General features: G+C 40.4%; 1 protein-coding gene across 1 annotated transcript in view; it reads left to right on the forward strand.

Annotated features, from left to right (window-relative positions):
* Positions 1-18198, forward strand: part of RHOBTB3 (Rho related BTB domain containing 3) — a 58736-nt gene extending 40538 nt beyond the window's left edge. Inside the window, exons 9-12 of the mRNA XM_070373155.1 lie at positions 1204-1377; positions 4061-4227; positions 10245-10341; positions 15260-18198. Of these exons, the coding sequence (XP_070229256.1) occupies positions 1204-1377; positions 4061-4227; positions 10245-10341; positions 15260-15375 (554 nt within the window). The 3' untranslated portion in view covers positions 15376-18198. The remainder of the gene's footprint in view (positions 1-1203; positions 1378-4060; positions 4228-10244; positions 10342-15259) is intronic.
* Positions 18199-19004: the final 806 nt, after the last annotated feature.

Here is a 19004-nt window from a genome sequence, read left to right on the forward strand (position 1 = left end):
ACAGAAAGGTAATAAAAGTTTGGCGCCTCCAAAGCGAGGTAGCTCCATATTTCTCACCTTTGTACATTCATTCCAAACGTGGTGGTTGTCACGTGGCAGATGCTTGATGGCGATCTGTTGATCTGATCTAGACTGAGCTGAAGGCTGGCTGTAGGTTCGTGGTTTCCTCAGGAGGTGGGAATGGTGAGCCCCAGGCTAGCTGAGTCCCGTCTGCAACAGCCGTGGTCCCTTGGCATGGTAGTTGGAGGGCTTAGCAAGTTTCTCTGGAGAGTCAGTTCAGTTTCATGTGCTTCAGTGAGGCATATAGGCTGAAAAGTGAAAAGTGAAGTCACTCAGTTGTGTCCAGCTCTTTGCGACCCCATGGACTGTAGCCTGCACCAGGCTTCTCCATCCATGGGATTCTCCAGGCAAGAGTACTGGAGTGGGTTGCCATTTCCTTCTCCAGGGGATGTTCCCGATCCAGGGATCAAACCCAGGTCTCCCGCCTTGCAGGCAGATGCTTTACCCTCTGAGCCACCAGGGAAGATATATGCTGAGGGGCCTTTAAACTTTAAAGCAGCCCTGGCCCTCCCACATGCAGGCCTTATTCATCTAGGAAGGGGAGGTTCCCTGTGGAGGTACTGTGACAGGGAGGAAGCGGGGGACTAGATCATCCATCCTCTTCTGAATTTTCCATGAAGTCTGAAATGTTGCCTTTGGCCCCACAAGAGTTTCCCTTGCCATTCTTGCTGTGATCTATGAACTGCTTAGTCTAAGCATGATTTATTTTCCTGTTTCTGATACATGGAAGCCCAGCCAAGACTGTACTGTGAGTAATGGCTGTGTTTCCTTGGGAGGGCACTTGGGCAGGGGTGGGTAGTGGTATTTCAAGCCAATTGTAGAGGAATAGATGTTTTGTTATAAAAACATGTAGCAAAATATTTCATTTCAGTGTTTCTAGCTTCAGGAAATAAAAACTAAGTAACAAATAATTGCCTGACTTGCAAATTGTTCCTTTCAAAGCCAACTTTTGAACTCTCTTAATTTTTCAATTTATTTAAAAAACTAAAAAGTCTCTGACTTTTAATCACCCTCACATCTGGTTTCTGAATATCAGCTTAGCTATGCCTAATGCAGTACCATTCTGATTAGAAGGAAAATTGCTAGAACAGGAACTCAGCAAGCTTATGGCCCTTAGCTTTGTTTCCCTGTTGAACTTTACAGGTACGACGGTGCCGGCCCACAGGGCCATCCTGGTGGCCCGGTGTGAAGTGATGGCAGCCATGTTTAATGGGAATTACATGGAAGCAAAGAGTGTTCTGATTCCAGTTTATGGTGTTTCCAAAGAGACTTTCTTGTCATTCTTGGAATATCTATATACAGACTCCTGTTGCCCAGGTGAGCCATTATACACGTTAGATGATGATGATGTTCAGTCTCTAAGTCATGTCCAACTCTTTGAGACTTCATGGACTGTAGCACGCCAGGCTCCTCTGTCCTCCACTGTCTCCCAGCCTTCTCTTTGCTCAGATTCATGTCCATTGAGTGGACGTGATACTACCTAACCATCTCATCCTCTACTGCCCTTTTCTCCTTTGTTGGGCTTGCCTCGTGGCTCAGTGGTGAGGAATCTGCCTGACAATGCAGGAGACATGGGTTCAATCCCTGGGTCGGGAAGATCCCCTGGAGAAGGAAATTGGCAACCCACTCCAGTATTCTTGCCTGGAGAATCCCATGGACAGAGGAGCCAGAGGCGGGGGCTACACTCCATGGGGTCGCAAAAGAGTTGGACACAAGACCTAAGCAACAAGCACATGTTAAATAGAATCTCATAATTCTTTCTTTCCTGATAATCCATTTTGAGACATTGCTTTCTATGAAACCTCTTTTCATTTAAGGTTTGTGGGAGCTGACATCATGGAATGTGCCAAGCAGGTGGAGGTGATGTTGGGACAACAGAGAATTTTCATAGTCAGTTCAAGTGCAGGAGTGGTGATTGGGTGCCTCTTGTGGGCTCTCAGACCCTGGGATAAGTTCACGTGTCTCCGCAGCGCCGACAGCACGCTGATCATGGCAGGCCCTCTGAGGTGGAGGGGTCTCATGGTACTCAGCGGCTACTCCACTGCCGCAGGTTAGGGCGGAGAGCTCCCCAGAACACTGTGCTTTCATGAGGAGAATAGGGTTGGGCAGCCACTTTTATGGCTCTGACTTCTGATTGAGGCACTTTCAAGAAATTTCAATATTCTGAGATTCCTGTGGTTGTCACTCTAGCCCAGAGGATGGCCTTTTTCCAACTTTTAATACTAAAAATGCTGCCTTTTTTTTACCAGCTGAGCCACAAGGGAAGCCAAAATATCAGTTTAATTAGAAAAGTCCAGTAGGCAAGATCTATTGCAGTATGGAAGAGTAACATCATACTCTCCTAAAGCAGACTTATCCAAAAACTTTTCTTCAGTGGTTTAGAATGCCCAGTGGACTGTAGGATTTATTTCCCTGTTCACCGACTGTTGACTGGGAACTGTCTGTGGCAGCTGCAGAGTGGACCAGGTTTTGCAGGTTCCCTGGACCTGGAGGCATTTTACATAAACTGCAGAATCCTTGCCACAGACCCGGAGCCTTGGGATGCAGGCATGGAAGCCCCCTTTAACTAGTTTTTTTTTATCCTTTGACCACCAGATGGCTCCCGCTGCAGATACAACCAGAATAAGCCCCAGTGGTGGAGTCCAGGAGCCTGAGGCCTTGGTTACCAGGACCAGGCCAGGCACCCTGCCAATATAAAAAGGAAATACACCTTTCAGACCATACCTCTCTTCAGGCTGACTGCTTTAGTTTTACATTCAGAAATGTTTGTTATTGAAATCTCCTGAGTTTTAAATAAGTCATGAGCCCTCTAGTGAAAAGTTTTAGAAATTCCAGGACAGAAAATTCTTTTAATTGAATCAGTTCTGGTCTTGCAGCCATCTATAGAATGTTCTGGAGTCAGTTACAGTCGTTAGTGTTAGAGACTGGCTTATCATTGCTGTTTAGTAAAAATGAAAGCGTTGATTCTCATCAGAATGTCTGTTACTGGGTATTTTATTATTTTGGTATTGGAAAAATTTGTATATTAAAATATTTGAGTGGATTTGGAATAATAAGGAAATTTGTTTTCTCAGTCGCCCTCTCACTAGAGTAATCGAAGCTTTGGATTTTAAGTTTTATCTTACTAATTAGGAAAAAATGCTCATAAAAGCAGCAAAACTGTAAGACAAAATACTTTAAAAATGGTAAAAGGTGAAGTGTGAGGGGGAAATGAGTCAAAATGAATAAACAGAAAGTTAACCTGCATACTGGAATATTTGCACTGGGAGATTGCAGAAAGGAAAATAATCTGTTCATTTTGATAAATATTTATTATATACACTATTCTTGGTTCCTTGCTACATTTAAAGAGGGACAAGAAAGAATTACATGAAAAAAATCATTCAACATACAGAGAAGTGTTTTAAAAAAAAAAAAAAAAAAAAACCTGGGTGACTGCAGGGGTTTAAGGAAGGGGGATATTTTAGTGCTTAATGGGTACAGAGTGTCAGTTGAGGAAGAAGAAAGTTTTGGAGAAGGGAGTGGCGGTGATTACTCACCAATGTGAATATACTTCATGCCACTAAACTAAGCACTTAAAACGTAATGTTCTGTTTAACTTAAAACTTTGTGTTACGTTTATTTTACCACAATAAAAGCCAAACAAACCCAAGCCAGAAGAAAAAATCGCAAGGATTTAGTATAGCTAACAGACAGAATTGCCCATTAGCCCTGGAGTTGGTTATTAAGGGCAACGGTAGAATCTCTTTCTCTGGAGAATTAAAAACAACAACAACAACAGGTTCACTTCTGAGTCCAAAAGCGTGAATGAATTCCACTTAAAACGGAGTCATCGTTTAGACTGCAGACTCAACTCCTTCAAGGCCTTTTCTAGGCATTCTCTTTGACACTGCTTGGTACAGTCAGCACTTCTTCGTTTTTGCTGTTGTTCTGTGGCTAGGTCAGAAAGGAGACTGTGTTATTATTGCCCATTCTCTCTTCTTTGCCTTCCTTGCGTCAGCTGGCATTTTCCAGGCCATGTGCCTCCTGATCTGTGCGGAGATGTACCAGGTGTCCAGACTGCAGCACATCTGTGAGCTCTTCATCATCACCCAGCTGCAGAGCATGCCAAGCCGGGAGCTGGCGTCCATGAACCTCGACATAGTCGACCTGCTCAAAAAAGCCAAGGTAATTGGCCCCTACATTTCTGGTTGGTTGATTTTTCCAAAAAAAAAAAAAAAAAAATTATATTACTTCAAACATTTTTTTGTTTGTTTCTCAAGAGTTCCATTACCCTTACGAACTAATGAAAATTAATGGAAAAAAAAAAATTGAAGAAGGAAATGGCAATCCACTCCAGTACCCTTGCCTGGAAAATCCCATGGACAGAGGCACCTGGTATGCTACAGTCCATGGGGTCGCAAAGAGCTGGACACGACTGAGTGACTTCAGTTTCACTTTTTCACTGATGAAAATTAGTTTGGAAATTTGGCTACATGAGTAAATGTGCCCTGACAACACATCTGCAGATAATTCGGAGCATGGTGTTTTTGAGCAATGCTTTTCGAAGGAGATAGTTGCCAATATGGAATTTTCCCAACTGAATGGTGGTCCTTGTTCGCGTCAGTCGTGTGTGATGCTGTATAGCTCTGTACAGGCAGTAGAGAAAATAGAACTTCCCTTGAATTTCCCTCAAATGATCCCATCATAGGATTCCTGAGAGAAAAATGGAGTCATCGTTTAGATTGCTGACTCACTCCTTCAGGGCTTTTTTCTAGGCGTTCTCTTCGACACTGGATGATTCATACATACTGATAAGAGATGGTTAGTCTGAACTCGTTTATTTGTTCATTCCTTCATTCTTCCGTATGCCTGTTCACTTCATGAGCATGTTTTACAGTTCCGCTTGTTTGCCGGAGGTGTTGACGGACTTGTCAGTTCCTTCAAGCATCTTTCACTGAAGTGTCTCAAAGTGTGAGGAGTTACTCTAGTATTCCATGGCCTGCCCTGAGACAGCCGTCAGGGCACAGTGATCGACTCTGGACTTACATTAAGCTGAACCTTCTGTTTTTCACAAGAATGTATTTGGTCCATCATAACAGATGATCAGGACTTTGTGAAATGTTATCTGGCATACAACATATTGGTTGTCCCTATCAACTTTGACATCCAGAATTAGGAAAATATGACAAGTTTGTCGTCATCCAAGTTACTAAGACAGAGCCACATAAGGGGGCAAAGGACTGACTCTCTGACAACTCAAAGCTTACCTCCGTGCTCTGGGTGTCACTCACTCGGTCATGAGTGACTCTGCGACCCCATGGACTACAGCCTGCCAGGCTCCTCTGTCCCTGGATGTCTCCAGGCAAGGACACTGGAGTGGGTTGCCATTCCTTCTCCAGCCTCCGTGCTGAGATGAATTCATTAATCCCTGTGTCCATTTCTGGGAATGGAAGGGAATTCATTTAAAGCATCTAGGTCTTCTCTTATTATCTCCATAGCTATTTTTCATTTCTCTCATAATCAAGTCCTCAGATCAGATGTATTTAATATTACAGGAAAAACAAATTTTAAAGAAGAGATTAACCTTTATCTGTCTTTGAAATATAATTACATTGAGCTTGGGATTGATAGCTATTCTCTAGATTTAGGTTAAAATTTCTTTTTTATCCTTTCTAGCATTTTCACATTCATTTTTGATGTATCATTTTCATACATTCTAACAAGTCTTTCATACTTTAAAAAAAAATGTGCACAAGCTTTGTTTTCCTTATCTTGTAGTACCTTTTATATAGTTCACGCATAAGAGAACTCTCTGCTTGGTTGCATTGATTTCTTTAAGTGCCCCTCCCCAACACACACACACACACACACACACACACACACCACACGGTTCCTCGTGAGAATTATGATTGTATTGTCAGAAATTCTTCCTGACCTATTTTCCCTGAATGTGCAGTTTCTGACTGTGTGAGTAGTATCCTTATTTTTCCCCTTGAATTTTTAAAGTCTAAGACACCAACTCTGCTTGAATTTTACCGTTTCTGAAGACTTTTCTGTTTGCTAGCATTAAGCCTGCTTTCGCTCGTTTTCCTTTAGTCTGTTCCTGGCAGTCCCTAATTTGCCAACATGAATCAGAAAAAGGATCAGTTTTCTTCCCAGTTCTCTTTGAAGTTCCTAGGTTGAGGTTGAGCTTTGCCAGCCAGTTCATCTGTTGGTCAGACTTTGGTTGACCTTTCCCTCGTTGCGTCTCTGACTTCTGTCTTTTGGCACAATTAGCCTTCTAGTGGCTCTCTGAATAATTGAAATTTGCAATCCCTCTATCATCTCTGCCGGTTTTGTATTGTATATCAGGAAAACATCATTCATACTTTTAAAAAAATTTTAATAGAGAAAGGAGTCACAAAGAGTTTTAGGCAGGAGATGATTACTTATTTTTTAAAACATATTTCTTTATTCTGGCTGTGTCGGGTCTTAGTTGCAGCTTGTCGGGTCTCGTTCTCTGACCAGGGATTGAATCCGGGCCCCATGTATTGGGAACGTGGAGTCTTAGCCGCTGGACCGCCAGGGAAGTCCCACATCATCCGCAGTTTTGGTACAGACAAGAAGATTTGGTATTCTCTGTCTCACTTCTGCTGGAACTTTCCTCTAACCTCTCTCAGTTCTTTACCATGATTGTACCTTCAGATTCATATATTTCCGTCAGGTTGGAATCTTAACGTGCAACAAAGGCTCCCCTCCCCGGCCCCTAATCAGATCAGTTCCTTTGGATCGAGGTAGAGATGCCCTATTCCTCCTCTCCTTTAAACCTTATCTTGGCAGACTTTGGTGACTCCTATGAAGTCCTATTTACTCTCATATTAAAGTGTTACGTTCAACTTCTTGTAATCTGTGCATTGATATTTGGTTTCTTCAAGCCACCATTTTTGTTTTTGACAGTTTCCTTGTGAGTTTGCTGGGGGTGAGGGGTACTTTCTCCATCATTACTATTCTTCACAGGGCTGTTAAATGCTGTAGCATTTGCTTTATGGTATTTTTTTAAATGTCTTTACAAATTCCATTATTTATTTCAGTTTGAACTGTCCTCTCGAGTCAGTGTATATTCTTCCCAAAATGTAGTTTTTCCAGTGGGATGCATTTCATTTCTTGCCAAGAGCCCATAATTATAAAATCTTAAATCTTGTTCAAAAATAAAATTCTGCCCTTGAACCATGCTTTTAATAGCCAGCTATTCATTTCTGTGATCTCCCTCTCTCTTGAAGTCACAGCCTGTAGGCAGTGTTCTAATCAGTGAAAACATAAAGTGAAAAAAGATTGTTAAAATGTGATATAGTATTAAATGAACTATAAAATCTCTTATAATTCAAAAATTCCGATTTTGTATAATTAAAATCAGGGCTTCCCTGGTGTCTCCGAGGTAAAGATTCCACCTGTCAATGCAGGAGACATGGATTCAATCTCTGGGTCAGGAAGATCTCCTAGAGGAGAAAATGGCAACCCATTCCGGTATTCTTGCCTGGAAAATCCCATAGGTAGAGGAGCCTAGCAGGATATAGTCCATGGGGTCTCAAAGAGTTGGACTCAACTTAGCAAATGAACAACGCCAACATAATTAAAATCAGAGGGACATTTGAATTTACATGTTAAAATATACCCACATTATAACTTAAAAAGAGTGGTACTTGAGTTTCTTCAAGATTTGAGATTACAAATCTGTTTTCAATGTAGTATTAGTTACTGCTTACATGCGCTTTCCTGACAGCTCAGATGGTAAAGAGTCTGCCTGCAATTCAGGAGACCCAAGTTTGATCCCTGGGTTGGGAAGATCTCCTAGAGAAGAGAATGGCTACCCACTCCAGTATTCTTGCTTATATACTATTTTTGAGTATAACAAGAATACTGGAGTGGGTAGTCATTCTCTTATCTCAAAGAGAGCTAGGGCTTCCCTGATAGCTCAGTTGGTAAAGAATCCACCTGCAATGCAGAATACCCCAGTTTGATTCCTGGGTGGGGAAGATCCACTGGAGAAGGGATAGGCTACCCATTCCAGTATTCTTGGGCTTCCCTGGTAAAGAATCTGCCTGCAATGTGGGAAACCTGGGTTTGATCCCTGGGTTGAGACCATCCCCTGGATTGAGACCGTCCCCTGGAGAAGGGAATGGCTACCCACTCCAGTATTCTGGCCTGGAGAATTCAATGGATTACAGTCCATAGGGTGGCAAAGAGTTGGATATGACAGCGACTTTCACTTAAGAGATCTATTAATATATTTAGCCTAAAGGTAGAAACAACCTAAATTTTTATCAACAGATGAATGGATTAAACAGATGCGATACATGCAGTGAGATATTACTCAGCCTTAAAAAGGAACGAAGTTTGCGTACATTATGACATGTGTGTGTGTGTGTGTGTGCCCAGTCGCTCAGTCATGTTTGACTCTTTGCGACCGCATGGACTGTACCCCACCAGGCTCCTCTGTCAATGGAATTTTCCAGGCAAGAACACTGGAGTGGGTTGCCATTTCCTCCTCCAGGGGATCTTCCCAACCCAGGGATCAAACCTGGGTCTCCTGCATCTCCTGCATTGGCAGGCCAGTGGTGCCTCCTGGGAAACCCGTGTGTGTGTGTGTTTTAATTGGAGTATAGTCACTTTACAATGTCATGTTAGTTTCTGCTGCGCAACAGTATGAATCAGCTATATGGATATATATATCCCTTTCCCTCTTGAGCTCCATCCCCCACACCCCATCCCAGAGCACCTAGGTCATCACAGAGCACCGAGCTGAGCTTCCCGTGGTATATAGCAGCTTCCCACCAGCTATCTGTTTCACACATGGTGGTGTGTATATGTCAGTCCTAATCTCCCTATTCATCTCAACCTTCTCTTCCCCCATGTGTCCACGTCTGTTCTCTACATTTTATTCCTACCCTGCAAATAGCTTCATCAGTACCATTTTTCTAGATTCCATATATATGCATTCATATATGATCTTTGATTTTTTTTCTCTAACTTACTTCACTCTGTATGACAGACTAGATTCATCCATATCACTGCCAATGACCCAGTTTTGTTCCTTAAAAAGTAATGAAGTTTTAATGCATGCTGCCACATGGATGAACCTCAGGGACCTTATAGAATAAAGTAGAATAAATCAGTCAGAAAAAAGACAAACAGTACATAATTTTGTATAACCTATATGAACTACCTGGAATAGCCAAACTCAGGGAAAATAGAGCAGTGGTTGCCAGAGACGGGGGTTAGGACAAAGGGGGAGTTATTGTTTAATGAGTACAGAGTTTCCGTTTGGGATGATAAAAAATTTCTGAAAGTGGACAGTGGTGATGGTTGCACAATGATGTGAATATACTTAATGCCAACAAATTGTACAAACTTAAAGGTGGTTAAAATGGTAAGTTTCATGTGACGCATATTTTACCACAGTAACATTGAAAGCCTCGCATTCCAAAGTTGCCTGCAGCAAATTACTGTAATCCGAATTGCGAGGTTGGATGGATTAGTCATGGGTTGGAGGTGTCACTGGGTTGGCACCAAGGTGATGATGTCATGGCCAAGTTTCTGAGTTTCCCTGTTATTAACTTTTGGAACTCAGGATGATAAATGTGCTGGAAATCCTGCTCAGTGCAACGTACATGCCAGTTATAAGCAGCCATTCATCCATAACCTCACAGAAATACTTACATGTTAAAACCAATACCCTTAGATTGATGACATTCCCTCCTCAGAATATTCTTTGGTTTTCTCTGCAGGTGAATTTGTTGAGATATGGCCAAGTGTATACCTTTATTAACTCTGATCACCTCTCTGCCACACAGATAGAAGTGTAGTTCGTGAAGGCCATGACCTTAGATGAAAAGCTGAAATGAAAATCCTCAAGAATCTCCAGTAGACTTTGTTACACACAGATGTAGTCATGCATCTGCTTAAAAGCCTTTAAGCTCCTGTGGCCACCATAACTGTTTCTTCATTCGATTTGGTTTCTTTATTGATGTGATTTTATTATGATTTGTTAGTAAGGCTCCCTTTTCCTGCCTGCTGTCAGAGTGGGCTGAAGGTTGCATCGTGTCCAGACACATTAAACATGGAATTGGGCCCTCTGTGAGTTCTCCTGGACCATTCCCTCGATCGAATCATCATGTTGATGGTCATTATGTACAATATTATTTCCCTTTACATTTTTCTTGCAGTTTCACCACTCTGATTGCCTCTCAACCTGGCTGCTTCATTTCATCGCCACTAACTACCTCATCTTCAGTCAAAAGCCTGAATTTCAGGATCTTTCAGGTAGATTGCTAATTAATGTTTTTTGGGGACAATGATACTCTTTTTCTTAGATTTGAGACATAATTTGTAGGAATAGTAGTTTTTAAAAAGTAAGTCAGTGTGAGACATTCCCTTTAAGTATACAGTGTGGTAATGAGGATTCTTATAATACCTGTGTTTCATAAGAAGCTTGACCTGTGTTGCACAAGACACGTTCTAATGCTGGTTTCGTAGCTCCCATCCATTTTTAAATGCGTTTTTTTGTGAATTAGGTAAAGTGGCCTCACATGGTATTTGGTTGTGATAAATGAGATTTGGTTTTAACCATCTAAGTCAGAAACGACATTTAAATAGTTCAGCTTTTTAAATTCTCTTCTTATAAAGAAAAATTTACCCCGACTTGTACTGGTTATCTCCTGTCCCTGTATACATCCATCATATTACTTGGCAATAATAATTTTTTTATTGATCAAAGAGCGTTGCAAAGTTTACTGAGCAAAGGGTATACTTAATGTGATCTTTTAAGGTAAATTATAGAGATTAAAACCAGTCAAACGGTGAGCTTCTGAGTGCTGCGTAAGATGAAAGAAAATGAAAATAGAAGAGTCATCAAGGTAGTCAGTTTAGATACAGTGGTTCGCTCATGTTATTGCCTAGAAAAGAGTCAAGGAGCAATCAAGTTATTGATAAAAAGGAGAAGGTAAAGGTCTCCCAATCAAGTAGTTTGAGATGCTAAGCAGAGAAATCTCCCTGGCAATGGCCAAAGGTCTTGCGAGGTGGGCGGGAGTGGGGTGGGTAGCAGAGAGGAGGGAGGGGTAGGGGCCAGAGCTTGTTGTTGAACTCCTGCCAGCCACCTTCATCCAGAGTACTTCCCTTTTTACCTGTGGAAATCTTAGAATTCTATGTAAAAATTGGCTTGTAAAAGAGAATCTGATGCTAGATGTCCACCTCTCTTGTTTTCATTCACCTATTCATCGCATAGTTAGGGAAACCAAGAAACACACAGTCAGTTTTGGGCAGATGTGTTCAGCCAGTCAGCACACACTGGATGCCTGTTGGGAGCCTCTTTCATAGAATCTTAACAGTGCAGGAGAGGAACATAACACATCATAGCAGGAACAGTAGATATTTGCTGTTTACTTTGTGTAAGAACCAGAGTTCATTCTTAAACATAAGGCATACATCCCCTTGCTGTTAGTAGGGGGCATTCTTACACAGTTATTCTTTAATCAGGCAATTAAAAATGAAATAAATGGACATTTTGATTTTTGGGCCACCTATAAGTCACCTTAAGTCAACTTCATTCGTGAAAGACAAGATGATTTTCCGATTACTGTTCTGCATAGAGGTATGATACAGCTTCCTAGGTGGCGCTGGCAGTAAAGAACATGCCTGCCAAAGCAGGAGGCTTAATAAGAGATGTGGGTTCAATCCCTGGGTCGGGAAGATCCCTGGGAGGAGGGCATGGCAACCCACTCCGGTATTCTTGCCTGGAGAATCCCATGGCCAGAGGAGCCTGGCAGGCTACAGTCCATGGGTCACAAAGAGTTGGGCATGACTGAGCGACTGAGCATGCACGAACAGGATACCCATGGAGTACCATTGCAACTTAGGGAGAAAGATGTTCTCTGAGTCCTTTGAGTTATTCATTTTTATTTTATTTTATTATTTATACAACTGCCTATTAAGCATGTTATGACCACCTGGCATAGTGAGAAGCAGGATTCCAGGGTGTAATTTGAGAAGGCAGGGTAAGAACACAAGACTATGTCAGTGACTGTCTAATGTTCCTTTGATGGAAATAAAAATAGTATCCTGAGTGCTCTGATTCAGTGGTGCCTGTTCACATCTAGGACCTGTTGTGATATGTCCTCTTGGGCAGAGAAAAAAAAAAAAAAGCCCCTGTGTATAAGGGAGAATTTGATGGCCTGTATCAGCAGTCACAAACTGACAAGTCTGTGGGTTGAATATAACTTGCCCAAGGATCTTATTTCTACCAGATGGTATTATAACTTCTTTTAGTGTCAATATTTAAACACTGTAACGTGTCACATTTTAAGAATTGAAATTTCTGGCTTCTTTTGAAAAGTTGGAAGATTTGGTGCTTCTGGGCCCGTCTTCCGAGCTGGCCACACCCTGGAATGGAGCATGACTGCACGTGTATCTGACACGGTGCCCCAGTCTCCTCTCTTCCCAGATGCCTAACTCTTGGCCTACTTCACATGGTCCCTTGAACTTGAAAGGCTTCATGTCACAGTCCCTTTACAGCTTACGTAAAGAATGGCTCATTTTCAGCCTCAAAAATTACCAGATTATTATTGGAATTATAAGAAATGTTTTCTCTTACCTGCGAATTTTTCTTCATTAGAGGTGTTTAGAAATTGAAAAGTGAGACTGGAAAAGATCTTACGTTAATGCTGCCGCCGATACATCATAACTCAGTGAAAGAGCTCGTTAAATACTAGGTGTATTTTACATACCAGATTCGTAGGAAAGCAAACAGCAGTGCACAGGAATATGTTACCCTTGGCACTTATGAATTCATTATTCTGTTTAATTTATCTCAGTATTATGTTATATATTATAACAGGTTTTTTGATCTTGTTTTGATTTTTGCTGGCTACCAGAGCTCATCTACGATAAATTTCTTCTCTCTCTCTTCTTTAATGTTAACTGAGGCAGCAGTCTTATATCACCTTTGCTTCCTATTGAAATGTACAATTAATTTCCCTGAGCAGCTAGGCCCCACAGCCTGGATCAGGACCTTGCTAATCCAAATTATAATAGATGGAGACAAACAGTAGATGGAGAAGTGGAAACTGGCTTAGCAGAAGGAAACCTAAATGCCCACAGAAGGGAATACTGACGAGAAACAAGCTGATCCAGCCAGCAGAATACTGTAAAGCCTTAAAAATTTGCGAGACCTGGTATTTCAGAAAGCAAAATGAGACTTGGGGCTGAAAGCCGCAGAGCTAGCTGAATGCTTCTGCTATGCTCTGTCCCACCCAGGCAGGGAACTGCTCCCTCGTCATCACAAGAATCGGGGGTTTATTCCTGGAAAAGTTAAAACCAAAAAAGCTAGAGGATCATAAACTCAGAGTGTAGCTGAGATTGGGGCAAGGAGCTGGACTGAAAACATAGGGATCGCGTGCAAGTGCGCACATTAGGCAGTAAGCCTCCAGCCTCCTCCCGTCTCAGGTTCTAGAGTTTGGGCAGCCAGGTATTGACTGCCACTTTGACTCTTCACCAGTCAGCAAGTCCTGCCCATGCCCCACAGACTTCCAAACAGTTTTCTAGCATTTCACTTTTAAATATGAAGAGGTTAACTGAGGATCAACTGATATTTGAGGCACTCTTCAGTTCAGTTCAGTTGCTCAGTCATGTCCGACTGTTTGCGACCCCGTGGATCGCAGCACGCCAGGCCTCCCTGTCCATCACCAACTCCCGGAGTTCACTCAGACTCATGTCCATCGAGTCAGTGATGCCATCCAGCCATCTCATCCTCTGTCGTCCAATGGGAAAGATGAATACCAAAACAAAATGAAGAAAAATAGAAGAAAGGGAATTTATAGGAACAAAGAGTAGAGGAAATCTTAAAAAAAAAACACCCAACCATTAATATCTGCAAAGAATAAGAGATACATGTTTGTAAAACAAAGATAGAATGTTATAAAAGAGAAACAGCATTCATAGAGACTGAGTGTAGAATAATGGTTGCTGGGATGTGGGGAGGGGGACAAGGAGTTGATGTTTGATGGGTGTAGAGTTTTAGTTTTGCAGGATGAAAAGAGTTCTGGAGATTGGTTGACAACAATGTGAATGTACATAACATGACTGATCTGTACACTTTAAAATAGTTAAGGTGGTAAATTTTATGTTACATGTATCTTAGCATAATTAAAGAAAACGATAAAAGAACAAGAAGTTGCTCTTGAAAATTAGAATAGGATAGCAAAAAAAAAAAAAACCATAACAGAACAACCAAACAACTAAATAAATAAACGAGTAGAGAAGTCAAGGTAAGGAAATCTCCTAGAAAGTAGGACAAAAAGAGACAGGAGAAAAAGGGTTTAAAAAAAAAGTCAGAGGCTCAATGCAGGAGTGAAGTATCTGGGTGATAGAAGTTAATACAGGAAGAAAGGAAAAAACACTGAGGAGGAAATTATCAAAGACATAATAGAAGTTACCCCAGTACTGAAGAAACGAAGTCAGCATATTAAAAGGCTCCGCTAAGTGCTCAGCTTAATGAATGAACAAGGTCCATGATTGGGCTGTGCAGGAACACCGACTTATAAATAGGAAAATCTAAATGTTCATAGAATAAAAAAACCCACAGATGACTTATCAGCGACTGTGAATCTGCATGGTAGTAGAGTTCTTAACAACCCTGAAAACTAGGAAGCAATGGAGTACTGTCTTCAACATACTGAGGGAAGATTCCATACCAGACCAGATGATCTGTTGAGTGTAAGATGCTTCATCACAAACAAGGTCTCAAAAATACTTTTTATGCTTGCCCCCCTTTCAGGAAGCTAATAAAAGTTGTGCTTCATCAAAACTAGAGAAAGCAGAGTGAAAGACGAAGTCTAGGAGCAGAGGGAAAAAGAATTGAGAGGACTTCAGAGTTTGGAAGGTTGAGTTAGTGACAGAGAAAACTAAATGAAAAACACAAAGTCCTTTATCTCCGGGAAAAAGAAGTCTTACTTGGGGGAGAGAAAAAAAAAGGACATAATCAAATACTACTTGATGAAGCAGTGACATGATGTATGTAATTGTAAATCACAGAGTAGCGTGAATCCTGATGACTGATTGAGAGGAGGGGAGGAAGTGTACAGCAGAGCGTGGATCTCATCTGTTGCATGCAAAACCAATACTTAATATTGAAAGTTGATCCCAAATAAAATATATTCAATTAATACTCTCTTTCTAAAACTTTTAGTGGAAGAACGCAGTTTTGTTGAAAAGCACAGATGGCCATCGACTATGTACTTGAAGCAGCTTGCGGAATACAGGAAATATATTCACTCCCGGAAGTGTCGTTGCTTAGTAATGTGACCTGGAATTTTTATATACATGCATTTTTTTCTTGTTATTATGAAGAATGGGGTACTTCTGGGTTCCAGGAGAATTCTTGCAACCGAAACCAATATGGGAGTTTAAAAAAATCACCATTCAGCTTACCGTGCTTATTAGATCTTGTTGGAAAAAACTACTATTGTGATCTTAAAAGGGAACAAAGTATACTGTAGGTTAAAATGAAGACTTCACCCTAGCATATAAAGCTGTGTACAGCTACTTTTCCCTTCAAGATTCCTTACTGGTTTAGTGATATGAATACCCCTTCCATTTAAGAAATGTTCAAATTTTTAAAAAATCATGTAGTATTAATGCAGAAATTTCATAATCTGATTAATTGTGCTATTAAAATAAGGGCCATTTAAAGACCCAGTATGACTGTTTCTATAATGAGAAATCTAGAAGACTGATCAGACTGAGATCTTAGAAATTTTCCTGGGATTTTAAACGTGAAATGCCACCTCATTCCAAATCAAGTGACAATGTTCAAACCATAATGAAAAAAAAAATGTGTTTTTTGTCTGAACAATCCACCTGACCCACCTTGCCTCTCTTCCATGATTCTTATTAGCCAGGAAATCTGTATAGGGCTGGCTTTGTGGCTGTGTAGCCTTTGTGCTCACACGGGCCCCCTGCTTAGACGGGCACCATGCTTGGTCCACTACCCTGCGATTGCCACCTTAAAATTCATGTGTGAAGGAGGGCCCTGCATTTTCACTCTGTACTGGCAGATCATGCATATCTCCACGCAGGGTATGTTGTCTTGCTCAGAACATTATCTTCTCTGAAAGCAGAAAAGAGGCACTGACATCAAGCAAAGAGAAGGAAGCTTACTGAGGAAAGAGATCACATGGGGTTTCCCCCACCGGGAAGTCTGTACCACCCAGGGCCTCTCTCCTCTGCCACCTCAACTGGCAAGTGAGAAATGCGTCACGTCGGCTTCACTTTGAGACATTCAGAGTCCTGGCTCCACACAGATAAATACTTTGCTGATCATTCTCTAAGACCAGGATGTTGGTAAAAGTGACTGGCCGGTGTGACTTTAATATGCATTTATGAAAATGCTCGTAGGAAAAGATGCTTTCTAGAGAATTTGCAATCAAAGGCCCAAGAGTTTTCTTTCTTTCAGTGTATTTACTAACATTAAGACATCAGTGGCTTGAACTATGTGAATTCTCTCTGAACTATGTGAATCCTCTCTGTGGACCGAAAGGGTATTTAATGAAGAATAACATGAATCTTGTCCTTCAGGATTTTATCTTGTAAGTTCAAAGAAAGGATATAAATCAAGACTTGTTACATGGAAAGAAAAAGGTACTAAGATAGAGGACAGAATTATAGTTTCTTTTAAATCACATGTCAGCAGAAACAATTACATCAGAAGCTTGCAAGCTGAGAGATGGAAAACCAGATTACTATTTATTGTTAGCATCCTTTTCATCTGTAATAAAGTATTGGAATATATTTTTATTTTAATTTCCAGTAACTTTAGAATACACATACTTTTTGCCCACCTATTCTAAGGTTTGTTTAAACAGTCTTATGCCATAGATTAGACACAATGCTATATAGTTAGTTCTTGAATGTTTGCCAACACCGTCAGAATAAAACAGTAAAAAATCCCCTACAAATATCTTACAAGAAACCTGTTTTTAATTGGATTGTGTTGATAAAGATTACTGGAATGCATTTTTAGTTTTTGCATTTAATTCATTTGAATTAATCAACTCCCACACTTGACAAGGATTAACATTGTAAAGAATAAATACTGAAGTAGATTTTTAGTAATTCATTCACATTTAAGGCCTTTTAAAATGTAATGATAGCCTTTTGCTTTTCATAAGCATATCTTTACCCCTACATTAATTACAGCATTATGTCTAAGTAACTTTTAATCTAGGAAACTGAAAAATGTAAGTGCTAAAGTAAAATATTTCCTTGAAAATACTATTTAACACATCAGTAGACTATAGATAGTTTCTAGGTTGTTGGACCTACGTGAAAGTTGGGTTTGGGAGCTGCTGCTCTGGTGGCATTGAGCACGTAGTTCTGATTATGAAAGTTCTTGGCCACCTGCGAGTGACTCACAAGTGTCACAGGTCTCCTGTGCTAGTCAGAACAGTAATCAAGTTAGTCTTTAAACCTAGACTCTTCAATACCTTTGGATTAACTCGATTTAAAATAACAAGAGGTTTAAAAAAAAAAACAAAAAAACTTACAAACTATCTTGGAAAATGAGTTCTCTTTTAGAGTTTTTCTAATTGAAAGATTATTTCTAGATGAATGTATGCTTTGTGCTGATCTCTGCTTCAATATATTTATCAGTCATTTTATTTAGAGAAGATACTGTATAGTATCAATAGAACTAAGGCCTTTTCTTTCTGGGCCAGATTTTCACCTTATATAACCCTTTATATACTTCTGACTACTCTGTGTTCATTATTGTAGCAGAGTAGGCGTATACTGTAGAAGGTTTTGGAAACCTAACAGAAATTGACCCTGTCTAATCCAGCATGGTGGTTTCCTGTTGGGTCAAAGCAGAAAACTGAAGAATTAGGTCAATTTGACTTTCTGGACAGCTGAACTTCTCAACTGTAATTTTAAAAACTACACTACACTGATACAGCTAATCAGACAAAACGTCCTCGCGTATTTTATTTAATTTAAATCATCTGTTTAATTCTGTCTTTAATAATTTTGCAAAGAAGGGTATGTGTGTATTTTAATATAGCCTGACCTGAATTTATATGTTTTTAGTTTTAGTATTTAACACTTTTGTAACAAATAAACCTTTTTTTAAAACAAGCTTCACACAGTGTCATGTAGTTATTTTCACTTTGGATGTGAATTGCTGAAGTAAACTTGGGAATCCTGCCTTGTATTTCTCAAGCATAATTGTGAAAACCATTATGTGCAAAATATTTAGAACGTTGATGTGTTAGCTGTGATGAGATACAGAAATTTATATTATCTTTAACAACTGGTAGAATTTCTCTTAACAAAAATATCTCTTTTTTCTTTGAAAAAAAAAAATGCTTTGATAATTATGTAGCATAGAAACGAGCACATATGTGTTATTTTGGGGGCAAGACTTTTGAGAAACAGAGGCAACTCCACACAATAGTGGGTTAAGAATTTGGGTCTTTCCAGCAAAATGAAAAGGCACCCTACTGACTGGGAGAAAATATTTGCAAGCTCTATATCTGATAAAGGGTTAGTGTCCAAAATATGTGAAGAACTCATGTAACTCAATAGCCAAAAAAAAAAAAAACGAAACCAAATAAGCCAGTTAAAAACTGTTCAGAGGATCTGAATAGACCTTTTTTCAAAGAACACATGCAGAAAGCAAGCAGGCACATGAAGAGATGCTCAGGATCATTAATTTTCAAAGAAATGCCAATCAGCATCACAATGAGGTATCACCTCACGCCTGTCAGAATGGCTGTCATCAAACAGACAGGAAGTAAGTGTTGGCGAGGATGTGGAGAAACACTGTGCACTGTTGGGAGAGATGTAACTGGTACAGCCACCACGGGAGCAGTGTGGAGGTTTCACAAAAACCAGAAATGAACTACCGTATGATCCGCATTTCCCCTTCTGGGTGTTTA

This window comes from Bos mutus, chromosome 7 (genome assembly GCF_027580195.1).
Source record: "Bos mutus isolate GX-2022 chromosome 7, NWIPB_WYAK_1.1, whole genome shotgun sequence".
Classification (NCBI taxonomy): Eukaryota; Metazoa; Chordata; class Mammalia; order Artiodactyla; family Bovidae; genus Bos; species Bos mutus.